Source organism: Tasmannia lanceolata, unplaced genomic scaffold (genome assembly GCF_043159265.1).
Source record: "Tasmannia lanceolata isolate RefF3 unplaced genomic scaffold, GAP_Taslan_0.1 ptg000005l, whole genome shotgun sequence".
NCBI classification, from domain to species: domain Eukaryota; kingdom Viridiplantae; phylum Streptophyta; class Magnoliopsida; order Canellales; family Winteraceae; genus Tasmannia; species Tasmannia lanceolata.
The window spans coordinates 8,095,105-8,116,384 of record NW_027518682.1 but is presented as its reverse complement, the minus strand read 5'-3'; the positions used below and the strand labels follow the sequence as shown (position 1 = coordinate 8,116,384).

The window sequence follows — 21,280 nt, the reverse complement described above, 5'->3', positions numbered from 1 at the left end:
ATTGGAATCCATCTAACTTTAGTGGGATGGGAAATAATATATATGGATGATTCATAGATAACTCGTGAATATCATATATAGAATATACATATGTTTCTTTCATAATGAATCCTATATTGAATTGGATTTTAGAGTCATTCTTCGAACTATACCCAGCTGAACTTGCTTAACTTGCTTTTCTTTTAATCTTTTTTTTGTTTGTAAACACTTCTCTTCCTTTTCTTTACTATTTTCATCGACCCGAATCATTTCATATCCATATCAAGATTTGATTGATCGATCCAATTGCAGGTAGTTTTGCCAACCATTGAATTGATAAAACAAAGAAATTGTTGCTTAGGCACACCTCGGAAACGGATAACATAATAATTATTTCTTATTCAAATCATGATGTAATCATAATTGACAAAACAAATATTAATGGAATATCGATTGGAGAAGTATGACGTAAATGGACTAAACAAGAAATTTAGAAATATAGATCACCCCCTCGTCCACCACATCCCTCCCCCACACACACACAATGTCTCTCTCTGTATGCACGCACAAGTTGATGGAGAGTGAGGCGGCAACAGTGTTGATGTGTATATATCTTCCACCGACGATCTCCGACATATTTTACATTCTACGCCAAAAACTGATATAGCATGGGAAGAGAAAGAGCTTGAACCAAAAACGAAAAAAGGGGTTTGTCCTCGAACACATGCGATGATTGTCAGTAGTGCTGACCCATAACCGTATACGAAAACGATGCAGAGATCTTCTGATGACAATATTCGTTGGATTTCACCGTTTTAATCAGAGACTGGTACATCGTGGGATTTGAAAAATCCAAAGGAGAGCGGCAGTTGTAGGAGGTGTGGAGGTCGCCTTCTATTTCACATTCAACCTCTCCATTATTTTGGTCATTGGACTAAAATTTTATGTTTAGTTTTGAGTCTAGTATTCAGTTTTTGACTGAAAATCTATTCTCAAAATCCAAAACAAAGTGGGCCTAACATAGAAGTCGGTGATCTACAGCAATAAACATTGAGGAAGTTGTAAAGGAAACATAATCATAATATGGGATCGGCTACCCTATTGGTAAAAAGCTCTTTCTACCCTTCTCTTACATCCATGGAATTTTTTCATGGTAACCAAACATGCCCAAAATTTTTGGGAACCAGTAGTACGTCCAGTTACTTCCTAGTGCAAAGCCAAAGCGCCCAAATTTAAAACTATGCAACAACTATATTCCTAGGAGGTCCAAATTTAGACTGATGATGCAACGCCCAATTCATAGGTTAATGTGCCAATAGTTGGGTGTGGCCCATCTTTCTCCCAAAACCCTTCCTTTTTTTAGGTGGGCAAACTGGGGTTAGGTAAGACCCCTACATAATTTTAAAGGAATAAGAATTACAATTGAGTATGAAGGTCTCCATTATAATCCTTAGACACAATATCTAAGAGATCAGGAGGAATGGCTACCAAATTAATATCCATCCCTTTACCTGAGCAATCGGTCTTAGACAAGTAATCAACAGCTTCATTGGCTTCCCTCCCATGTGTGAGAAACTTTCCAGTGGATAAAGGCGTCAAAGAGGGCTCTAACTTTTGCCCATAAGGGTCGAGCACGCCATGGGCATTCAAACTCTCCAGTTATGAATTTAACAACCAGCATTGAATCTGATTCAACCCATATCTTTGTGACATTCTTGAGATTTGGAAGGAGCAAACCTTGGTGAATGGCTTCCATTTCCTGCAAGCTTACTGGAGCAAGTTGAGTATTCATGGAATACAATCCTATTATATTGCTTTGAGAATCTCGAAGTATATCCCAAATCCCAGCGCTGCTATTAGTAAGAGTTCACTTTGACAGTTCCTATAATTGGAGCTTCCCATTTGCAGAATTTCAGTTTTAGAATGGATGGGAACATCGGGAGACCCAAGTTCACCCAAGTTCTCCGCAATTAGGTTATTCCTCTCAGATAGTTTTTCACTAAGACCAAGGTACAAAACCCGAGCTTGAATGATCAATGATGTATCCAATCCAAACCCTAATGCAGGTTTTTTTCTCCCAAAAACCTGCCCCAAGCCTAGAAGCAGTATATAATATTTCACTTTGCATCCAAGGAGCCCATGCGAATGTAAATTTCAAGTGCTTATATGGAAAATTTCTAGTTATTTATAAGGACACCTCCTCTCCTTTGTCTTTATCTAAACAATGTCATGAAAAGCCAATCAAATGGGAACAACCCATTTAATAGAGAAGGATGTTGATCTTATAAAAGACATAAGTTCCCTTCTTACTTTTTCCCCAACTGGACAACCCACTATCTTCATCACCTTCACCTTATCGATATCGAAGCACTCAAAGTAAACATAATTGCTGCAACAATTTGACTCTTACCTTTGTCCATAGTTCTAATTCATTGCGCTTCTTTATTCTCTATTTCTATGGAAAATTTATTAACAGAGAAATAGGCAAAAATAAATAATTAAACAAAGGGAATGTAAAAGTGCTTTAGAAATTCTAAAAAGATAGTAGCCTCCACTTGGATTTTGTATTCTAGTCCAATCGGTGTATTTTTGTGTCGTTTATATACCTATCGGTTCCTTTTCAACTTGAATTGCAACTTTTAATTGTATCTAATCAATGCAGGCTGAAATCTGACTGTTAGATCGCACAAGATCGCGATTCTAAGATATAGATCTCCCCTAGATCGTGACTATTGTAGGGGTGCAACTCGGGTCGGTTGGGTCGGGTCGAAGCCAATTGGAACCCAACTCGACACCCAAAACCATCAACTCGAACCTGACCCGACCCGACTCTCAACCCGATGAAGGCTAACCCGACTCAAGCCAAAAAATTAATATCTGAACCTGAAGATGACCCGATTTCCCAATTCAGGTCAGGTTGAGTCGGGCTAGGTTGGGTTGACATCCTTCCCCTTAAGGTTTTTATGTTATGAAAAAACGAAACAGAATAAATGTTAATTTGTTTTTTAATGACAAGTTTTGATGAGTCGGGTCAACCACGACACCTCAACCCAAACCCAAATTCCACCCGACACGAGTTCAACTTCCTCAACCTGAACCCAAACCTGGCCTAACTCAAACACAACCTGCCCTGTGGTTTTTTTTTTTGGGGGGGGTTGTACCGGACCCAAGTTGCACCCCTAGATTATTGGCTAGTGTAAAACTCCAGTTCGCCCTATAGCGGTTATTTGAACGTGATCCAACGATTGATCGCTAACCTACGATCCAGTCGCACCCGATCAATTTCGACCGTTTGTACACATCTGAGCGTGATCCTATGGCTCTCGGGATAGATCTTGTCCGATCCCGCCGATTGACCAAGATCATCGCAAATCATGATCTACAGTTCAGATCTAATTGAAATTTTTTAGGCATCTAATCGAACCTCGCGACGTTCAAGCCGAAAATAAATAAATAAATATATCAGTGGTGTTGAATCGTCCTATACCCATGCCTCATGAATGCGCAGCTGTGTGTTGCACCGTCCCATGCCCCCACCATTTGTAGAAGGCAAATACTTTAAAAACCAGTGCATTGAGTTAATGGATACTTATTAATCCCTCTCCATTCTTCCCAGTTTTCCACGGGGACTCAACCTTTTGTCTTCAGGTGAGCTTTTCAACACCTCTTTTGCACAGGGAAATGATGTATTACACCAGGGGGGAATCCCAAGTAAAGAAAGCAGTGATAAATTCACCCCCTTCTAAGATAAATCCACCCCTTTATTAGCTCTGAAGCCACAAGGCCCACAACCGGTACAATACTAGTACAACAACTCTCTCTCTCTCTCTCTCTCCAACATGAACCCTTGGTGGGGGCCAACAATTGATTTGTTTAAATCTTTGAACAATGTTGGCCCCACCCATACTTCCCCCTCATTATGGTGCAAGCCTGTATAGTCCATTGTTTTTCAAAATGGATTGTACTGCCCAATTAATGAATTTTCTAAAAAATATGAGTTATATGACGTGATATTTGCATGTACGTGAGGTGGGCCCTATTGTATATTACGACTGTTCGTAGGTTATCATATATTTGGAAACATACGATGAAGACCGCTTTGTTCGAAGATTTGTTAGGCCTTAATGTTAATAGACTGTGCCCCAAAAATCAGGACCATTGGTTGATATAACCCTTTAATCTATAGATAAACTATTCCAGATAAAAAACTATATAGATCAAAGAGTTAGGATCAACCAATGGAGATGGTTTTCGTGGTATGACTTATTTACTTGGGGCCTACCAACTAAACGGTGGACACCGCTTTATTTAAAAAAAATACGCGCACCTCAATTCATACACCATATAGCACCTATTTATTAGAAAATTCATTCCAACCTTTAGGGCCCGTTTGGATGCCGTGAAGATTTTGATTTGAATTTCTTAGGAGTGTAAACGGATTGAATTCGAATCAGATATGGCTATATCCAAATTCGATTACAGTATACACTACCCGAATTCAGATTTGGATTCGAATTTGACAGATATTTAATATCTATTACTGAATTCGTATCCGTCGGATATTGTTCGAATTCGGATATTATCCGTATCCGTTTATCCGGTAAATTCGAACATTTTATTACAACACTTTATCTTTCTTCTCCTTCTTACTCCTCGAATAAATTTTCCAAATCCTAAATCCAGACCCCTACCTTCTCTTCACAAAATAAACTCTCAAACCCTAAAATATATGAGATCCTCTTCATCCTTTTAAAACAAAGGCAGAGAGAGAGGCTGTGGGGATGGATGATGGTGTTGGTAGTGGTCTATTGGTTTTTTTTTTTTTTTTTATGTATATGATGGAATGGGTTTGGGCTATTTTGAACAGGGGAAGTGGGAGTGCTGATTGTGGAAGATGAAGAGAAATGGGGATTGAGTTAGAGATGGAGGTGACTGGTGGTGATGGAGGTGGCTGTGAGAAAGTGGAGAGGGGCGGCGGTGGATTTTTGTGGGGTTGGAGGCACCAAGGAATGCCGAAGATGGTGTCTCAGCCTCCTCCTTTCTCCTCTTGCTTCTCCTTGCAAAGCTTAGAAGGCTTCTCTTTTAATTTCATCTTGGATTTTTATATAACCCTAAGTTGAAAAATTGATCTAAGCCGTCCATTTACCATCAATGACTATGGCCTTTTTGCTCTAGAATTCTCTAGAAACTATGACATCTTCTTTCAATCACCATTATCAATTTATCTCTTTCATCATACAGCTCACATTTGTTGCTTCATACAGAAGCCATGTCAAACTTCAAGAATGCCCTTAAAATAAGAGATTACTTCATTTCCTACCCAAAACACTTTTTGTTTTTGTTTTTTTCTAAGAAAATTCACTTTTCTTTTAGAAACAAAAGATAGTATGTCATTACTAAAAATAAATATTAATGATATTTTTAATATAAATAAAAAGGATTTACTTCACGGATTCGGATGTTAAACGGATCGGATATTCCATTTACCAGATTCGCATCCGCTAAGAGCCGGATATCTCATAAACGGATTCGGATAGTATCCGCTTGAAACGGATCCGGATAATATTCGCTTTAAACGGATTCGGATGCGGACGGTAATCGAATTTTCGAATATCCATTTACACCCCTAGAATTTCTCACATTTGCAGCCATTTTTTCATTGTGAGTTGGATCCGGATCAAATTCATGGATTTCCAATTCAGCGACTGAGTGTGGAAAAAATTAGATTTCCAAATATCCTATGAAAATCCATAGATATGACAGTTTCCTTCACCCTCTCCCCTCCACTAGGAAGGATATCCCCTTCCCTCTCCGGCTCCCTCGACATGAGCTGGCAGTTCTATTCATTTTGTATTCAAAACTCAATTCTAAATCCAAATACAAAATATGAGATATCCAAAGAGGCCCTTATTTCAACATTCAAACAGTTCATTTGATGGGCCCAATGTAAACAGGCATTTCCTTGAAAATCATCTTGATATGATGATCCTAACTCTCCGATATGTATAGGCTGATCGGAGGGTTTTGATCATCCTACGGAGTTGATTTTACAGGCAAGGCCTATTTACGTTGGGGTCCAACATATGAACGGTTTGGATCTTCAAGTTAGGTGGGCCCAAGTAGTGATTTTAAAAAAAAAATCATACACATTTTACGATGTCCCACCTTCAAAGATCTAGACCATTTATTGTTGGGCCCACCAAGAGTTTGTGCTGAAAGAGAGAAGAGAGAGTACTACTGTGGACCCCGATCCGAGAGCTAAGTCGGCGGTGAGGGACGTGCCCCACGCGCTCAGGTCTCTATGGATCATCCACGTGAATGGAGAGCTCTACCAAGGAACTCTCGAAAGAATAATGCCCCTCACAGCATGAGTGGCGATACAAAGGTGAGATACCTCTCGATTCGGGGACTAGCCCAGATTCGAGGCGTACCTTAAACAAAGAAAGAGTCGCCATCCAAGGAAAAAGGCAAATGGGCCCTGGATCCCATACTATGCTCTGTTGCAACGGATAACCAGAGATATAAAATAAGGTTCGTGCCTGGTTACGAATTCGGAAGGTCTAAAGAGCACCTCATCCGCCCAAGTGCAAACACCTGGTCTCTTATGCCATTTACTTAATAATTTTGAAGAGTTTTGGGCGAAAATCATATGGAATGGGAATGAATATCGCCGAGAAGACGTCTATCTAATCATGCATGTCTCGGAGATGAAATCAAAGGCACACAAGATAAAATAAAAGAAACATGTGTCACCTAAGCATAGCTAGGTTATAAGTGACATGCCTAATGGGTGTCTAAGTTCTGATGAACAAACACATGCATGACACACCCAAAAAAGTATAAGGTCTGCGCAATAAAGTAAGAAAACACTGCAAAACATAGAAAAATGACTCGATACCATACAATCCTAAGACTCTAATCTATACCTAGGCCCGAGTCTTTAGATGATCTGATGTTCATCCAAAGAAGCCTACGTATCCCCGCCTCCACGAGAATCAAGGCAACGTAGTTCTTCGCACCTATTCTAAGCTATGATGCCTAAGACATCTAGACCTCTATCCTAGACTCGATCTAAAAGACCGGACTAGCTCTTAAAGCTTCTTGTGTGATTATTTAAATTCCAATGAATTGTAGATTTTAAGACACCCTATATGCCCTAACTAAATGCAGGTTAGCCCTAAGCTAATGCAGGTGGTTCCTATAATCTATGTGTAGCTAGGCTGTATATCCTAAGGAAAACAGTAGGATCTATCGCATCTTAGACCTAGTCATCAATTGGCAATGTGGATCGCCAACTGACCGGACGGAGGCGTAAAACTCCTAGCTAGGACTCACTCCTAACTCTAACACAAGCAAATGAAACACACAACAAACAAACAACGAACGAGGGAGCAACTCCCGACTCAAAAACTCTCTAACTAGAACAACCTCCTAACTCTAAAGGAAGATCCTTTCGAAAAAACAATATTTTAAAAGATTTTTATAATTTTGAAAGATTTAAAATGCTTATCTTTAAAGGTTTGGCTGGACTTGGGATGTGGATCCCAAGCTGCACTACGTACCCTGTTGAAAGGGATCAAGCCAACGTAGTTCGGAACAGATTTCCTAACTACTTCTAATGACTCAAGATTTTTGAGATTTTTGGTTTTTCAGATGTTTTTGTTATTTTTAAGTGTTTTTGACTCAAGGGGAACAAATCCTATCATCATAAGGGGAGGACAGACTCCCGATATCCCGCAAAGGTTGGACAGCATCCTATGCTTTGCGGGGGAAAAGAACAGAAACACAGCTCTGCAAGGGTTGGACAGCATCCTATACCTTGCAGGAGCGGATAGAAAAACACAAGATTTGATGAGAGGTTGGATAAAATCCTAACCCCTATGATGATAGGACTGGCTCCTGAAAGAAAAATAGACTCTCTAGCTGAGGACAGACTCCTAGGCTAAGGACTGACTCTGAAAATAGGATTCTAAGAAGGAGGTGCTAATGAGACAAAGCCTGTCTCCTAAAAGAAAAAGAGATAAAGAAGGGTGCTAGTGAGACTATCAAGCTAAGATAAAACTTACAAGTAACAAGGAAAAAGAGACCTTGCGCATATTTAGCAAAGGTAAAACATTCAGCCGGGCCGGACAGCTACCTAGCCCTAGGGTGCAACAAATGTGCAACCCAATACCCATAAGGGTAAGGGGTATGTTGCCAAGCCGAGTAGGATGTTTTCCCAAAAACCAAATGATGCACAAAGAGGAGGTTTAGTAAAAGAATGAGACTGGGTAAGTCTATTAGACACATAGGTAGGATAGAGAAAAATGTTAACAAGGAAAAAGAGACCTTGTGCATATTTGGCAAAGGTAAAAACACCCAGCCAGGCCGGACAGCTACCTAGCCCTAGGGTGCAACAAATGTGCAACCCAATACCCATAAGGGTAAGGGGTATGTTGCCAAGCCGAGTAAGGTGTTCTCCCAAAAACCAAATGATGCACAAAGAGGAGGTTTAGCAAGAGAATGAGACTAGGTAAGTCTCTTAGACACAGAGGTAGGATAGAGAAAAATGCTAGCAAGACTGGGCAAGTCTCCTCAGCATAAGGATGAGACAGAGAAAAATGCTAGCAAGACTGGGCAAGTCTCATAGGATGGGCTTAGGCTAGTGCCTTCATCGCCCTGGCGATGAATGGAAAGATCTAATGACTTGAGGCTATCTTTAAAAAGACAAAAGGAAGAGGGATACTACACGGACCAAGCAGGTCTCCCTAAAAGATGGGCTTGGGCTAGCGCCTTCATCGCCCTTGCAAAGAGAGGGGATTCTAGTATCTAGAAAAATTTAACAGAAATCTATAAGACTGTGTTAGTCTATCAAAAGAGAGGAAAAGGCTACCAGATAATCACAAATTCCATTCTATTCTTATAAAAATAAATCAAGTGCTAAGCAAAGAAGAATTTTCAAATAAAAACAATACATGATCTATAGCAATTATAAAATGATAAACAACATTAATTAGTCCAGACCAGCCGCTGGATAGCCTAATAAAGTAAAAAATAATATCAAACACTTCAAAACCAACCACAAACCCCAATACGGGGACTCCAATGAAATCAGATGATGCCAAAGTAATCATCTGATATCAAATACACATGATAATATTTCTAATCCCGCCTTGAGATCAGACAGTACTCATGTCGATGATATCGAATAGAGTAGTCATCTGATCTCCTCCTTCCTATTAACAATTCATTTAAATAATAAGGAATGAATATAATAAGCTTTGAGATAATCTCACCTGAACAATCCATTTATTACCGTCTTCGAACCCTAACTCAAAGTTTAGTATGAAAGAGAAGTAGTAAATTTCCAACAGATTATAGAAACACATTAAATGATATTTTCAATTTGTACAAATTTTAATACATAACAAGGCATCAACTTGTGCAGATTCAAATGTAAAAACTATGAGAGTGAAATATAAGCAGATTTTTGCAAATAGTGGGGCCGATGAGACAAAGCCTATCTCCAAAAGGGGTTTGATTTTTCTGAGACACAGCTTGTCTCCTAAGAGAAGGCTCTAGATAACTCTTTCATTCCCCTTGCAATGAAAGGATAAATTCTAAAGGTTTCTAAAGACTATGTAAGTCTATAGAGAGTGAAGAAGAAAGAAGGGGGGACTACCACGACCAGGTAAATCCCTCTAAAGATGGGCTTAGGCTAGCGCCTTCATCGCCCTAAAAATGGTTATGAATCACTAACCAAAAATATGATTTTGAAAACATGGGAAATGAAATAATATAGGGAAGGTTATTGACGTTCATGATATTAAATTTTTAATGAACTTATTAATTTACAGAACTAATCTAAACATGGGATATAATAAGTTACAGCCTAGCTAGCATTAGTTCTCTTCAACATGCATATATTTTTTTACAAAACAATTTTTACCTTGGCAACCAAAGAGCATGCAAAGAATAACATTACAATTGACAGTAAGCTCCTGCTACAGCTTGAAAAGACAAATGAGTTGGAGTGCAAATAGATGTGCTCAAAAAATAATGACCGGACTACAAATAGATGTGCACACAAGACATGAATTGAACTAGATATCCTCATTTTTATAAGCACACAGAAGATAAACCTATCCACCACTAGATAAACCAATTCTACAAACCTTTAGTCCATGAATTGTATAGTGCAAAATTAAGTCTTTATAATGTAGAAATTAACTGCATAGTATAAAAAATGGCTCAACACAGTATTGACACTAAATATGATGTATAACCAATGCAAAAATTAGTCCATTGTAATGCAAAATGTGAGATCCAATGTAAAAAAGAAACAAAAAACAAAACTCCGTATTGTACTGATATCTCATACAAGATAAAAACAACATATCTTAATAAACAATTTATCATAATGTCAAACCTAGTACAGGACCAATCTGAAATAGAGCAGACATCAAATTAGTGTGAAATCACAGTGAGGACAACTATCTGAAAATATTGTATGAATCTTGCCTTTTTAATAGTATATAGATGACTAAATTGAAAATCAGGCAATGAACAAGTATTACTCAAGTTCGATTCAATGCTTCAATGTCAACAAACAAAGCCTATTTTTTTTTATTACTGTTACTCATGTTCAATTCAAAGAACAAACACAATCCATTCATATGCCCTCCTTCGATCCATATAAAATAACTTCTACATGTAATCAATGCACAGGAGTTTACAATCTTAAGGTAAAAAAATTTCACCCACTCTTGAACTAGAATATAATAGGAGCATCTACATAATTTAAAAAAAAATCAATTTTTCCGAACAAAAGACTTACCTGAGTCCTTTTAGCACCAAAATATCCTTCAATATAAACTCCTGAGCTTATAGCTTCGATCCATAGCCTTTCAAATTCTCCCACAAATCTCAAAACGTAATAATGATCCTTTAAGCTTGAATTTCTGTTGCACGCTCCAATTGAAGAAAAATCACTTGCAATTAGAGCTTCCTAATTTTGAAAGAAATTATGGTTCAAAAGCAAAAGAGTAGCAGATCTATGACTCCTTAGATGAAAGCAAGAGGAGATATATGGCTGAGGATGGAAGATAGAGAAGAAAATGTTTTGACCGGAGTTTCACCGGTGCTCCGGCAAGAATGGCCGAAGAAGAGAGACAAGGGAAAAGTTAGGGCTTTTAACAGTAAGGATCAATTAGATCTGTTAAAAAAAAAGAAAGTGAGAAAAGGCTTATGGTGATCGAACAAATAAAAGCTAGGTTAGAGTTTGCCGGAGATCTGCCGGAGAAGAAGGCGGAATTGAATCGGAAAATGACCGGAACCTTGCCGGATCTATTGGAGAAGATGATCGAAAAAAGAAAACCGCGACGGTTAAGGATTTCAATGCTCAGATTTATTCTTTTTCTCTCTCTGATATTCTATATTTTTTTTTTACAGATCTGAGGATGAGATCGAAGCGATCGAAACAGATCTTGATAATTCCTCTCAAAATACAGAAAAACAGAGAAAGAGCATGAAAAGAAGAAAAAATCGCTTGGATCTAACTAGTATTTCAAAACGAAGATAGATCTCAAATTCTAACAAGTAAGCTTAGAACTAAAAGAATAAACTCAAGCTAGGTCTAGAGATTGAGGAGAATAGAGCTGGAGCTTTGACGGAGGCCGGCCGGAGCTAGGTTGCTGCCGGAGAAGAAAATGCCGGAGAAGAAGATGCCGGAGGTGAGGAAGGTGCACGGCTGGTCGGAAAGATGGAGAAGAAGGGTTTAGGGTTTAGGGATTTTCTTTCTTTCTCTCTCTGATTTTTTTTTATTTTTTATTTTAACGAAGAAGGCTAGCTTGGTATTTATAGGCAAAATTGAGATTTGATATTTGCACTAAAATTGATAAGCGCACAAATGCGCGACCCCATTTGGATAATGCACCCCCCACACTTGATAACTGCACAAACTCTGCTTGTCTTTTTTCGAATTTTTTCGTCGGATTTTTCTGAAATTTTGCCAGGACATTTCTGAGGTCCTAAGGCTTCTAAAAATGTATTCATAGGTACTTAGGGCCATTGGATAACTTGAATTTTCCCTAAAATACAAGGTTTTTAGGGTAAAATGAAAACCTAGTGGGCCTTCCCCTCATTTGCACTACACACACTGTTTCAGTCCATTTACTAGGCAAAACGAGCTCCGATCTCGATGAAATTTTGCAGTGGGTTAAAAGAGACCCGAATCCAGCCTAGGGTGAAGTTTGGGACCCTAATGCTGAGATTCGGATGGATTTGGCACGAGCCGGGAAGGTTTAGGGCTTAGTCAAAATGGGGTGTCTACAACTACGTGTGGAGCCTATGTTTAAATTAAAGAGGTGGGGGTGCAACTGTGCAAGTATGAAAACAAGAGGTGGAAATATCATACCCCTACAGTTAATTTGAAAGTACAGAGAGGGTTATTGAGGAGATATCTCGGGGATTATGGATCCGTCAGATCTGATATAGCAGGTGCAATCCGAATCCCTATGCGGTCCGAGGCAGGAAAAGCGGGGGGTGGTGCTACTACACAAGAGGAATGCTCCCCATCACAACGACACGTCCTCTTCCTGCCTCGCTCCAACCCCCTCTCTCTCACCTTTTATTTAATTAAATTATATAGCGTCCTTTTTCCTCTCGCAACACAGGCGCTATTTCTAGTTTTCTACAGTTGAAAATCCTTCTAAATTTGGCGGATAACTTTGGCTTACCATGGTTAAATTCAAATAGAAGAGGAAAGACGTTGGATTTCAAGAAGGAAAGAAATTATTATTTTATTGAATAAAGCAATGCGTGCGCAGTACCTGAAAGTCAAAGGCAGGATAGTGTAGTGTGGTCCCAACAAAACAGTGGGAGAGACGGTGAGGCCGTACTCTGGTGCGATTGCATGTCCGGGATCTCGCGGCAAAATCTCTTTGCATTTCAAAACCCTGACGGAGATGATTTAAATTGCGCGGGAAAACGGTGATTTTTATCTCTTCTTTCACTTTATTTGACGTATATCTCCTATTGTCGCTGTGAGTAGCTGTAAAAATACAAAAGTACCTTTTATGTAGGGTAACCCGGAATCGAGAGCCCTTCTTCCCTGTATTCTTACTAGGAAATGATATATTTGTACCACTTTTCTTCCCTAGGACGGCCCTACTATTGCTCTTTTACCCATGGTTTTAAATTTCGAATGAAATCCAAAATTTCGGATTTTGGTGGACCGACACCGAAATGCATCAAAACCGAAACGGTCATTTATTTCGGCCGAAATTTTGGAATTTGGGTCGAAATTTCGGGTTATGTACCAGATTTCGACTGAAATTTCGGTCAAGATTTCAAAATTTCGGTCGAAAATTTGAAATTCCAGGGCCGAAACGGGTATCAAAACCGATATTTTAAACCTTGCTTTTTAGGCTACAAGGGGCGGCCCGAGTAAGAAAATTAGGTGAATGTATCTTTTCAGTTTACTTTCGACTACTTGACTCATTGTAGCACCTAATTAAAAAGGGAATTGCTAGCATCCATCGGAGTAGTCTTTTCACGGCTGGTCTGTCGCACATCAGACCAGCCATGAAAAGCCTTTGCTATGAACCTTAGCAAATCCCAATTAAAAATAGAAAATGTTGAAAAGAATGCCAATTGTGGGACCCATAATATTGTATGTTGTCACGATGGGCTGCTGCCTGCAAACCCGAATTGCCACGGAAAATGTCAATGTAGTCCACAACCAAAATTAGGAACGACTGGCCGCGTAGCCACCCTCAGGTGCCACATGAGGACATGATCTGAAATCGAGACCGTTCAACTTGTAGGGCATCATCATGAGGCGCTCTTCATAGTCTTATGCCCATGCAGACAACCATCACAGCGTAAGATAAATGATTAGAAATATAAACGGTTTAGATTCTCTCCGCAGAACCATGAACAAGGTTTAGCAGATCAAGGGCCTAATATCGTCCGATCAAAACATACTCAACAGCAATTTTCGGGAACTTTTGTCCCCTGTCTGATCAACGGATAGAAGATTTCCACGTGGCACAGAGGGGGGGACAAATGTTGTTATGAGGAAAGGGCTGCGAAGTTTTTTGGATAGGTCATCCGGGAATTAGACGAATAAAGGCCCGCCGCGTGTCACATTTTTATTTGCAGAAACACGAAATGGATGTCCACTTTCCAAGATGGTTGTGCTCCGCTGCGCCACGCCTCCCCACACTCCTTCATTTTCTATCTAACTTAGCTGTCTTCCTCTTTCTCTCTCTTAAATCCTTCCGTATAATATGACTAATGTAACCCTCAGAATCAAATGGAAAGCCGAATAAATCCCGGATCTTCCTCTCCTCGCTTAAAAGTGATAAATAGGGAAAATTACACTTAGACCTTCGGTGGTATCTGACACATTCAAGTAGCCCCCAAATGTTTCAAAAGTGACAAGTAGACCCCTGTAGTTTCATTTTGTTTTTTTAACTGGACGGAGTTGACAGGGGAAAATACCAAAATGCCCATAATTAAAGTTGAGAAAACAGTTTCTACTCAAACCCTTGTTTTGAACAGCAGAAAACCCTCGTTTTTTCTTTCCTTTTTACCTTCCTCTTCAACCTACGTTTACAGTCATCGTCTTCAACCTTGGATTCGTTTCCAGCCTTCGTCGTCAACCTTCGTTTTCAAATATCTGTGGTGAGTAGTTTGACCTATGTTGTGTTTATTTGTTCTTGGAAAGGGTTTTATACAATAAAATGTTAGGGTTTTGCTTTTACTTTGTAGAGTAGGTTGTTTATTGAGATGAAGGAGGAGGAAGGCACAGCAGAGGAGGAGAACGAAGGTAGAAGAGATGGAGAATGAAGGTAAAATAGTTTTCCTCTTCTCTCGTATGTAAATCATCTTAAACGAGAATATTTTGTCCCAAACATATAAACCACTGTTAATTGAGGGCTTTCCGTCGGGTTAACTTGACAGGCCATCGACGGAGGGGGTCTACTTATACCAAAATGAAACTACAGGGGGTCTACTTATCACTTTTGAAACATTGGGGGCTACTTGAATGTGTCAGATACCACAGGAGGTCTAAGTGTAATTTTCCCAAACTAAAAAGCAACTAGCCTTGAAGTTGTTGACTGGGCCCTTAAAAACAAGCCAGCAACACACTCGAAGGGACCATCCTCGCTATTTTCGGATGGCTTTAAACAGATTTTCAAATTTTCTATGACGAAAATACTCTCTGGCTGCAAATCATGGGCCTTTTTGGGAGGGGGTATTTTTGGCAACATATATAAAGTTTAGTGCTTTGAATTGAACTTGAGGCGTCTTTTAGGAAAACGTAACCGTGAACGGCCTCCGTTTCGAGACAAGCCAAAGATAGTCTTCAAATGAAATTTACGCAATTTTTGTCTGGAAGAGAGCCAATATTCGTACTCCCCTCTTTCGTTACTGACACCCCTGTGGGCAGTTAATTGAAGTTTTGTGATTGGATCCTCTATGAGAGTTTTTCTCGTGTAAAAATAATGAAAAAAATCGAAACAACATCAAAATAGTTGGACCCCGTTCGTTATTAAAACCAATTGTGACTGCCAATCTAATAATTATATTCAAATTTAAACAAAATTTTGAGTCCAATAATTGGTTTGGCACTCACTATAAACGATCAGGGCTCTGAAAATTGAGCTTGCTGGGTTAGCTATGTAATTATTTTGCTTATTCTTCATATCTTTTGGACATAACATAGACGTAAAACAAGTTTTATGCTATTTTTAAGGGAAATGATATATGCACCACTTTTCATCACACGGGACACCCAATTGTAGTGTAAGTGGCAATCAAATATGTTGAATTCTTCTGACATGAAGTAAAACATCAGCTCCTTGATCTGCAGTCATTGATACACTGCTACTCGGTGTCCCAAGTGATGAAAAGGGGCCCATTTATCATTTCCCATTTCTAAGTGTAAAAATGGGTGTAAAATTTGTTTTTGCGCCCATTTTAAAATCAAAACATAAAAACTTTCTCCACTTTGAAATTGGTAATTTAGGATACTTCCTCCAAGAAAAATAAGTGTCACTATACATAATTCCTTCAATTGTTTTAGAAACTACATTTTAATTCAGTCTATTCACTCTTTTCAAAAGAAATGTAGTTAAGCTAATGTATAGCTATTAATTTTTTTTTTTTTTACATCAAACATGTGTTGTGATGCGGACCCAGGAATTTACAGTGGGGGGGGGGGGGGGGGGGGGGGGCATGGCATGGCCCCCCTCATGCTATATGTGCCTCCACCCTTGTGTGATTGGACCGTTGATCTCATTAGCCATCATAGGGTGACCCAATCGGTGTAGGTTTGATTATGAAGAAGACCTTATTTGCAAAATTGAGGCAGAAAAATTAACGGCTTAAAGACATCTTTAGAACATCATTTTCAACATGCTTGTAAGCTTGTTCAATGTCAAGGGCATGGGATCATCTGACGGGTTTGAGATCAAGGACTATAGTGGTACTTGAGACGAACAACAATATTCATGATATGAATCTCCTCCTTACACACACATTTTTAAAGGAAATAATGTTGAACTTAGTAAATATTTTTTAAGTGGATTGTTTAAAACCTTAATTTATATTTTATATAACAAGAACACTGATATAAATATAAAAAAATTGAACTATTTAAAACCTTATAAATGTAAATTCCTCTCTATGTACTAAACACGATGTATTAGAAAAAGAGGTTATTATAAAAATTCCATGCCCTTTTCTGAGCAAGGAACTTTATTTTAAAAAGAAACGGTCGCTTATATGACGCAACCCCAATCCCCCAATAACTAGGGCTGCAACTCGGGTCGGGTCAGGTCGGGTCGGATTTTTTTTCGGAAAACCCACTATTCCCAAACCCGGCCCTACCCATGATAAATCTCGGGTCGGGTCGGGTCGGTTCAGGTTTTTTCACGTTGACGCAATTTTTTAAGGAAAATTCTTGTTTGGCAAGGCAACTCAACTCATAGAAGCAGAAATTACACTCAAATTACACTTGAATCAAACAATGATGTAATTACACTCACATTACACTTGAATCAAACAATGCTGTAATCAAACAATGTTGTACTTACAATCAAACAATGCTGAATCAAACACTTGAATCAACTCAACTCATAGAAGCAGAAATTACACTCACACGCAATAACAGTGGGTGCGTGGGTTTTCACTTTTAACTTTTAACTAACAATAGAAAAAAATGTACATACTATAACTTATGTAACTCGGGTCGGCTCGGGCCCCTTCAAACCCGGCTCGACCCGAGATTCATGCGGGCTTTTGAATGCTCGATCCGAAACCCATGAAACCTGAACCCAACCCAGGCCATTTTCGGGTCGGGTCGATGCTGGTCGGGTAAAACCCGGCTCGAGTTGCAGCCCTACCAATAACCCATACTTCGTCCTTTTTACAGTCTTTCGCGGAGAAATGAGAAAAGTCACTATCTTTTGTCTTGTCACTCAGCAGAAGAGGCGGGAGGGTTTAGGGTTTTAGCGACCTGGTTAGTGGTTTTGTATACATAATCAGAAAGTTTCATTTATATTTCTTTCACTCCAGTCCTTAAAAATAGTGGAGAGAGACGCAGCCACTTTAAAACCGTGAACCTTCCTCCGATTTATCTCCCTAGCCAGAACAAATAAAAAAAATGGTACGTTATTTCTCTACTGTGTAATTTTGAGATTCCTCTTTCAGTCCATGGAAATTAAGCAAATGGGTTTTTTTGCAGGTGGGTTATTCTTATTTCCCTCACTGGCTCGAAGGACTCCTCGGAGAGAAATTCTTCAATTCTTGTTTGATTCACGAGACGGCTAAGAAGAACGAAAAGAATATATTCTGCTTAGATTGCTGCACCAGTATCTGCCCTCACTGTTTATCTCCCCACTGTTCTCACCGTCTCCTCCAAGTATGTAACAAAAGCAAAAATCAAAACCCATAATTTCCGAAATTCCCAATTCTTTTTTCTTTTATTTTTTGGTTCTTAGCTTTTTCATACTTTACCTTTCTCAGATTCGGAGGTATGTTTACCGCGACGTTGTTCGGCAAGACGATTTAGAGAAATTGATTGACTGTTCTTTTGTCCAGGTAAATTAATTCTTCAAATTCTTATCCTCCTCATTATTTGTTTTTTGCCTGAATTTTTCTTCTTTAACATTCTGCAGTCTTATATTACAAATAATGCCAAGGTAATATTTTTAAACCAGAGGCCTCAGCCGAGGCCATTCAGAGGTTCAGGGAACATTTGTACCACATGCGACAGGAGCCTGCAAGACCCATATCTCTTTTGCTCTCTCTCTTGCAAGGTTAAACCGTAAATCAAACATAAGTACATAAGCCCATAGTTTTTTTTCTTTTTCTTCTTCTTTCAGAATTTCTTATGAGGAACTTTATACTTTTCCCTTCTTACCAGGTAAAGTATTTGGTAAGAAAAAATGGGCTTGCCAAGTACCTGTATGAATGCGAATTCCTCCCCTTGCCTGAATACGTTCAGATGAGTCCGACCTGTTCGCCTCCGACCGAGTTGATGGCGGTTCACATAAACCGGCGGAAGGCGATACCACACCGGTCGCCGCTGTATTGAACCTTACGTGGGGGTATTTTTGGTATTTTGACTGTTCTGGTTCAGTTTTTTGACATTTTGTGTTGGTTTTGGGCGAGATGGAGATAGAATTCATAGAAATAGGTGCCCCCGAATTAGAAGAGAAATTGTCGTTGGTTTTTCTTTTTCAGGTTGTTATTTAATTCATACTATCTTTACTTAGCCCCTGTTTTTAATTTTACTGTCTAACAGAAATCGTTTACTTTTAGGCCTTTTGCTAACGAGTGCCCTTAGGGCCCCGTTCAGGTGCATTGGGAATGATATTCTCCATTCATTTTACACACTCTTTGATAAAAAATACTCATTTTCTCTGAATTTATTATCAAAAGATTTGTAAAATATCATTTCTTATGCACCTTAACAAGTGCCTCGTTAGCAAAACCCTAAAACAATTGAGTAGTGCCATTATCAAATTATGGTAGTACCAATATTGACTGCCTGAAAAGGTGCATCTATCGGATTTGTACCTATAATTGAACATGATGGCGCTCATTATAAAGTAAAAAATCAATGTTAGAATAACCATGATGCCCTGAATTGGTTGACAGATCATTGATTTTTCAAGGGCAGGGAAGGTATTTCTAGTAATCAGGGGTGTCTCAGGGCACGTTTAGCTGCCCGGAATTGTTTTTCATGATAAATTGGGCCTCTCCAAATGGAAATGAGGGTGAAGTCGGCTAAAAATCCGGAATCAAATTCCCAAACTAGTGTCTCAGCCGAGGAGAAGTTGCTAAAAATCAGGAAACCAAAAACTTTACTCAAAACCGGATCAACTTTTTGTTTATGGTATTTAAGTAACTTTTTATTTTCGGATTTTTAGCCGACTTCATACTCGTCTCCACTTGGAGACTCCCAATTTATCATGAAAAGCAATTCCTGGCAGCCAAACGTGCCCTTAGTCTTCTAAAATTTCCAGTGATGCTGCCATTCTCACAAACAAAACTGTTTAATTGTGGAGATTTCCACTTAGACAATTGAGGAGTATAAAGTTTCATTGGATTATTATGAGCAACCCATTACTTTGATTTTGCACCTTATATGTCCTACACGTCTGTTAGGAAGGTAGGAATTTTTTTTATTGTGAAATGTGGACAACCTTATTAGGGGCCACGTGTCTAAATAGGGTACGTGGCAGGTATGGGACACTTGCAGTGGCTTCTTTTCATATGTATCTAGGGCTTAGGGCCAGCATTCAAGTTTATAGGTTGTGAAATTTGGGGAAAATAATAATTTACGGCAACTATTCTGTTGGGTATGGGTTAGTAGAATACGATTTCGAGCAGTGTCTGTTGGGTATTGCCAAACATGGACTAAAAAGTCCATTGCATCTAAAGTGAGGCCCAGGATGGCCCATTTGCAGCCCTAGTTTCTCTTTCCTTATATTTTCTCTTCAGTGTGTCTGCCATGGAAAGGATGAATTTAAAAGGAAGTATATTCTGAAAAAGAAACATGATCTTTGTGTTGCATTCGGAGCAAATAAGAATAGGGACTTCTTTAAACGGTGGATTTGGATTAGGGAAAGAGGTGTTAGAGATGGGTGGATGTTATTTTCGGAGACAAGGTAATTTAACCGGGTAGAACTCACCCCTAAAAGCTAGCCATTAGATGGAGGGCGCACATTCCCTTATAACCTGTCCCCATCCTTCTCACTTTACGGATGTGGGACTATTTTGCTTTTGTGTGGAACCCCAACAAAACAGCAAGGAGAAGAGATGATCACATAGAGGGCAAAGAACAAAAAGCAAAATAGACACCTACAAGCTACATTTCTTAGCAGCATATGTAAGAGAGATCTGTAGTGTCTAAAAAGGTCTCTAATTCTGAAAAAAAAAATTAGCCAGGTGCCATGGGACTGGGTATTTCTTGACAGCAAATGCAATGGTATATGTAGAGTCCCCTTCAACTCATGAGAAATAGTCCAGGACAATTTGAACACCTCCGATCCTTGAAGGAGAGGCTTGATTTCACTAGAATCCTGCATATCAATACTCAATGGGACCGAAGAAGGCCACAATCTTGTTTCCAAATGCCAGTTGAAACCGATGCAAAATAGCAGTAGGCCTATTTGTTTTAGGTTATGACAACCGATTGGGGAGTCCGAACCGATTATTGAACTCAAATTTAGTGCAATTTTCGGTCCAATAAATAATCGATTGGGGACTCCTCAATCGGTTGTCATAATCTAAGACAAACAAGGAGTAAGGGCATGTTTGTGTAGGGGTGGCCAGAACCGAACCAGAACCGAAGAACCGAACCGGAACCGAACTGTAAAAAAATATTTTTGGTTCGGTTCGGTTCCACTGATGAAGAACCGAACTTATTCGGTTCGGTTCCGGGTCTAATGTTCTCGGTTCGGTTCCAGAACCGAACTTTGAATATATATATAGAGGAATAAGATTGTACGCTCGACCGTACCTAAAGTTAGGTACGGTAGAGTGCCAAATCACATGGGTCCCACATTTTTGGTGAGCATCTAAACCATTTATTTGCAAGGCCCCATCATAGATAGGGTGCATACCAAAAATCAGCTCCATAGGATCATCCTAACCCATCCATTTGTGGAGGCCAAAATGGACAGACAATGTTTGTCCACAAATCTGCCCATTTTGGCCTCCAGTTTTGGAGGGGTTAGGATGATTCAATGGTGCTGATTTTTGGTATGCACCCTATCTATGATGGGGCCTTGCAAATGAATGG

The 21,280-nt window shown here is 39.3% G+C and overlaps 1 protein-coding gene across 3 annotated transcripts; it reads left to right on the top strand.

Annotated features, from left to right (window-relative positions):
* The first annotated feature begins 14,538 nt into the window (after positions 1–14,538).
* LOC143876557 (protein RGF1 INDUCIBLE TRANSCRIPTION FACTOR 1-like) lies at positions 14,539–18,759 on the top strand. Of its 3 annotated transcripts, none has more exons than XM_077378263.1 (6): positions 14,539–14,646; positions 14,734–14,813; positions 17,714–17,890; positions 17,995–18,069; positions 18,147–18,287; positions 18,395–18,759. In XM_077378263.1, exons 2-6 carry the CDS (start codon positions 14,808–14,810, stop codon positions 18,563–18,565), a joined length of 570 nt encoding a protein of 189 aa, XP_077234378.1. In that variant the 5' UTR covers positions 14,539–14,646; positions 14,734–14,807; the 3' UTR covers positions 18,566–18,759. The 3 variants fall into 3 exon arrangements, with proteins under 3 accessions (XP_077234378.1, XP_077234379.1, XP_077234380.1); XM_077378264.1 differs by having other exon boundaries at positions 14,545–14,646; positions 14,739–14,813; XM_077378265.1 differs by lacking the exons at positions 14,539–14,646; positions 14,734–14,813 and adding an exon at positions 17,413–17,635.
* The last annotated feature ends 2,521 nt before the right edge of the window (positions 18,760–21,280 follow it).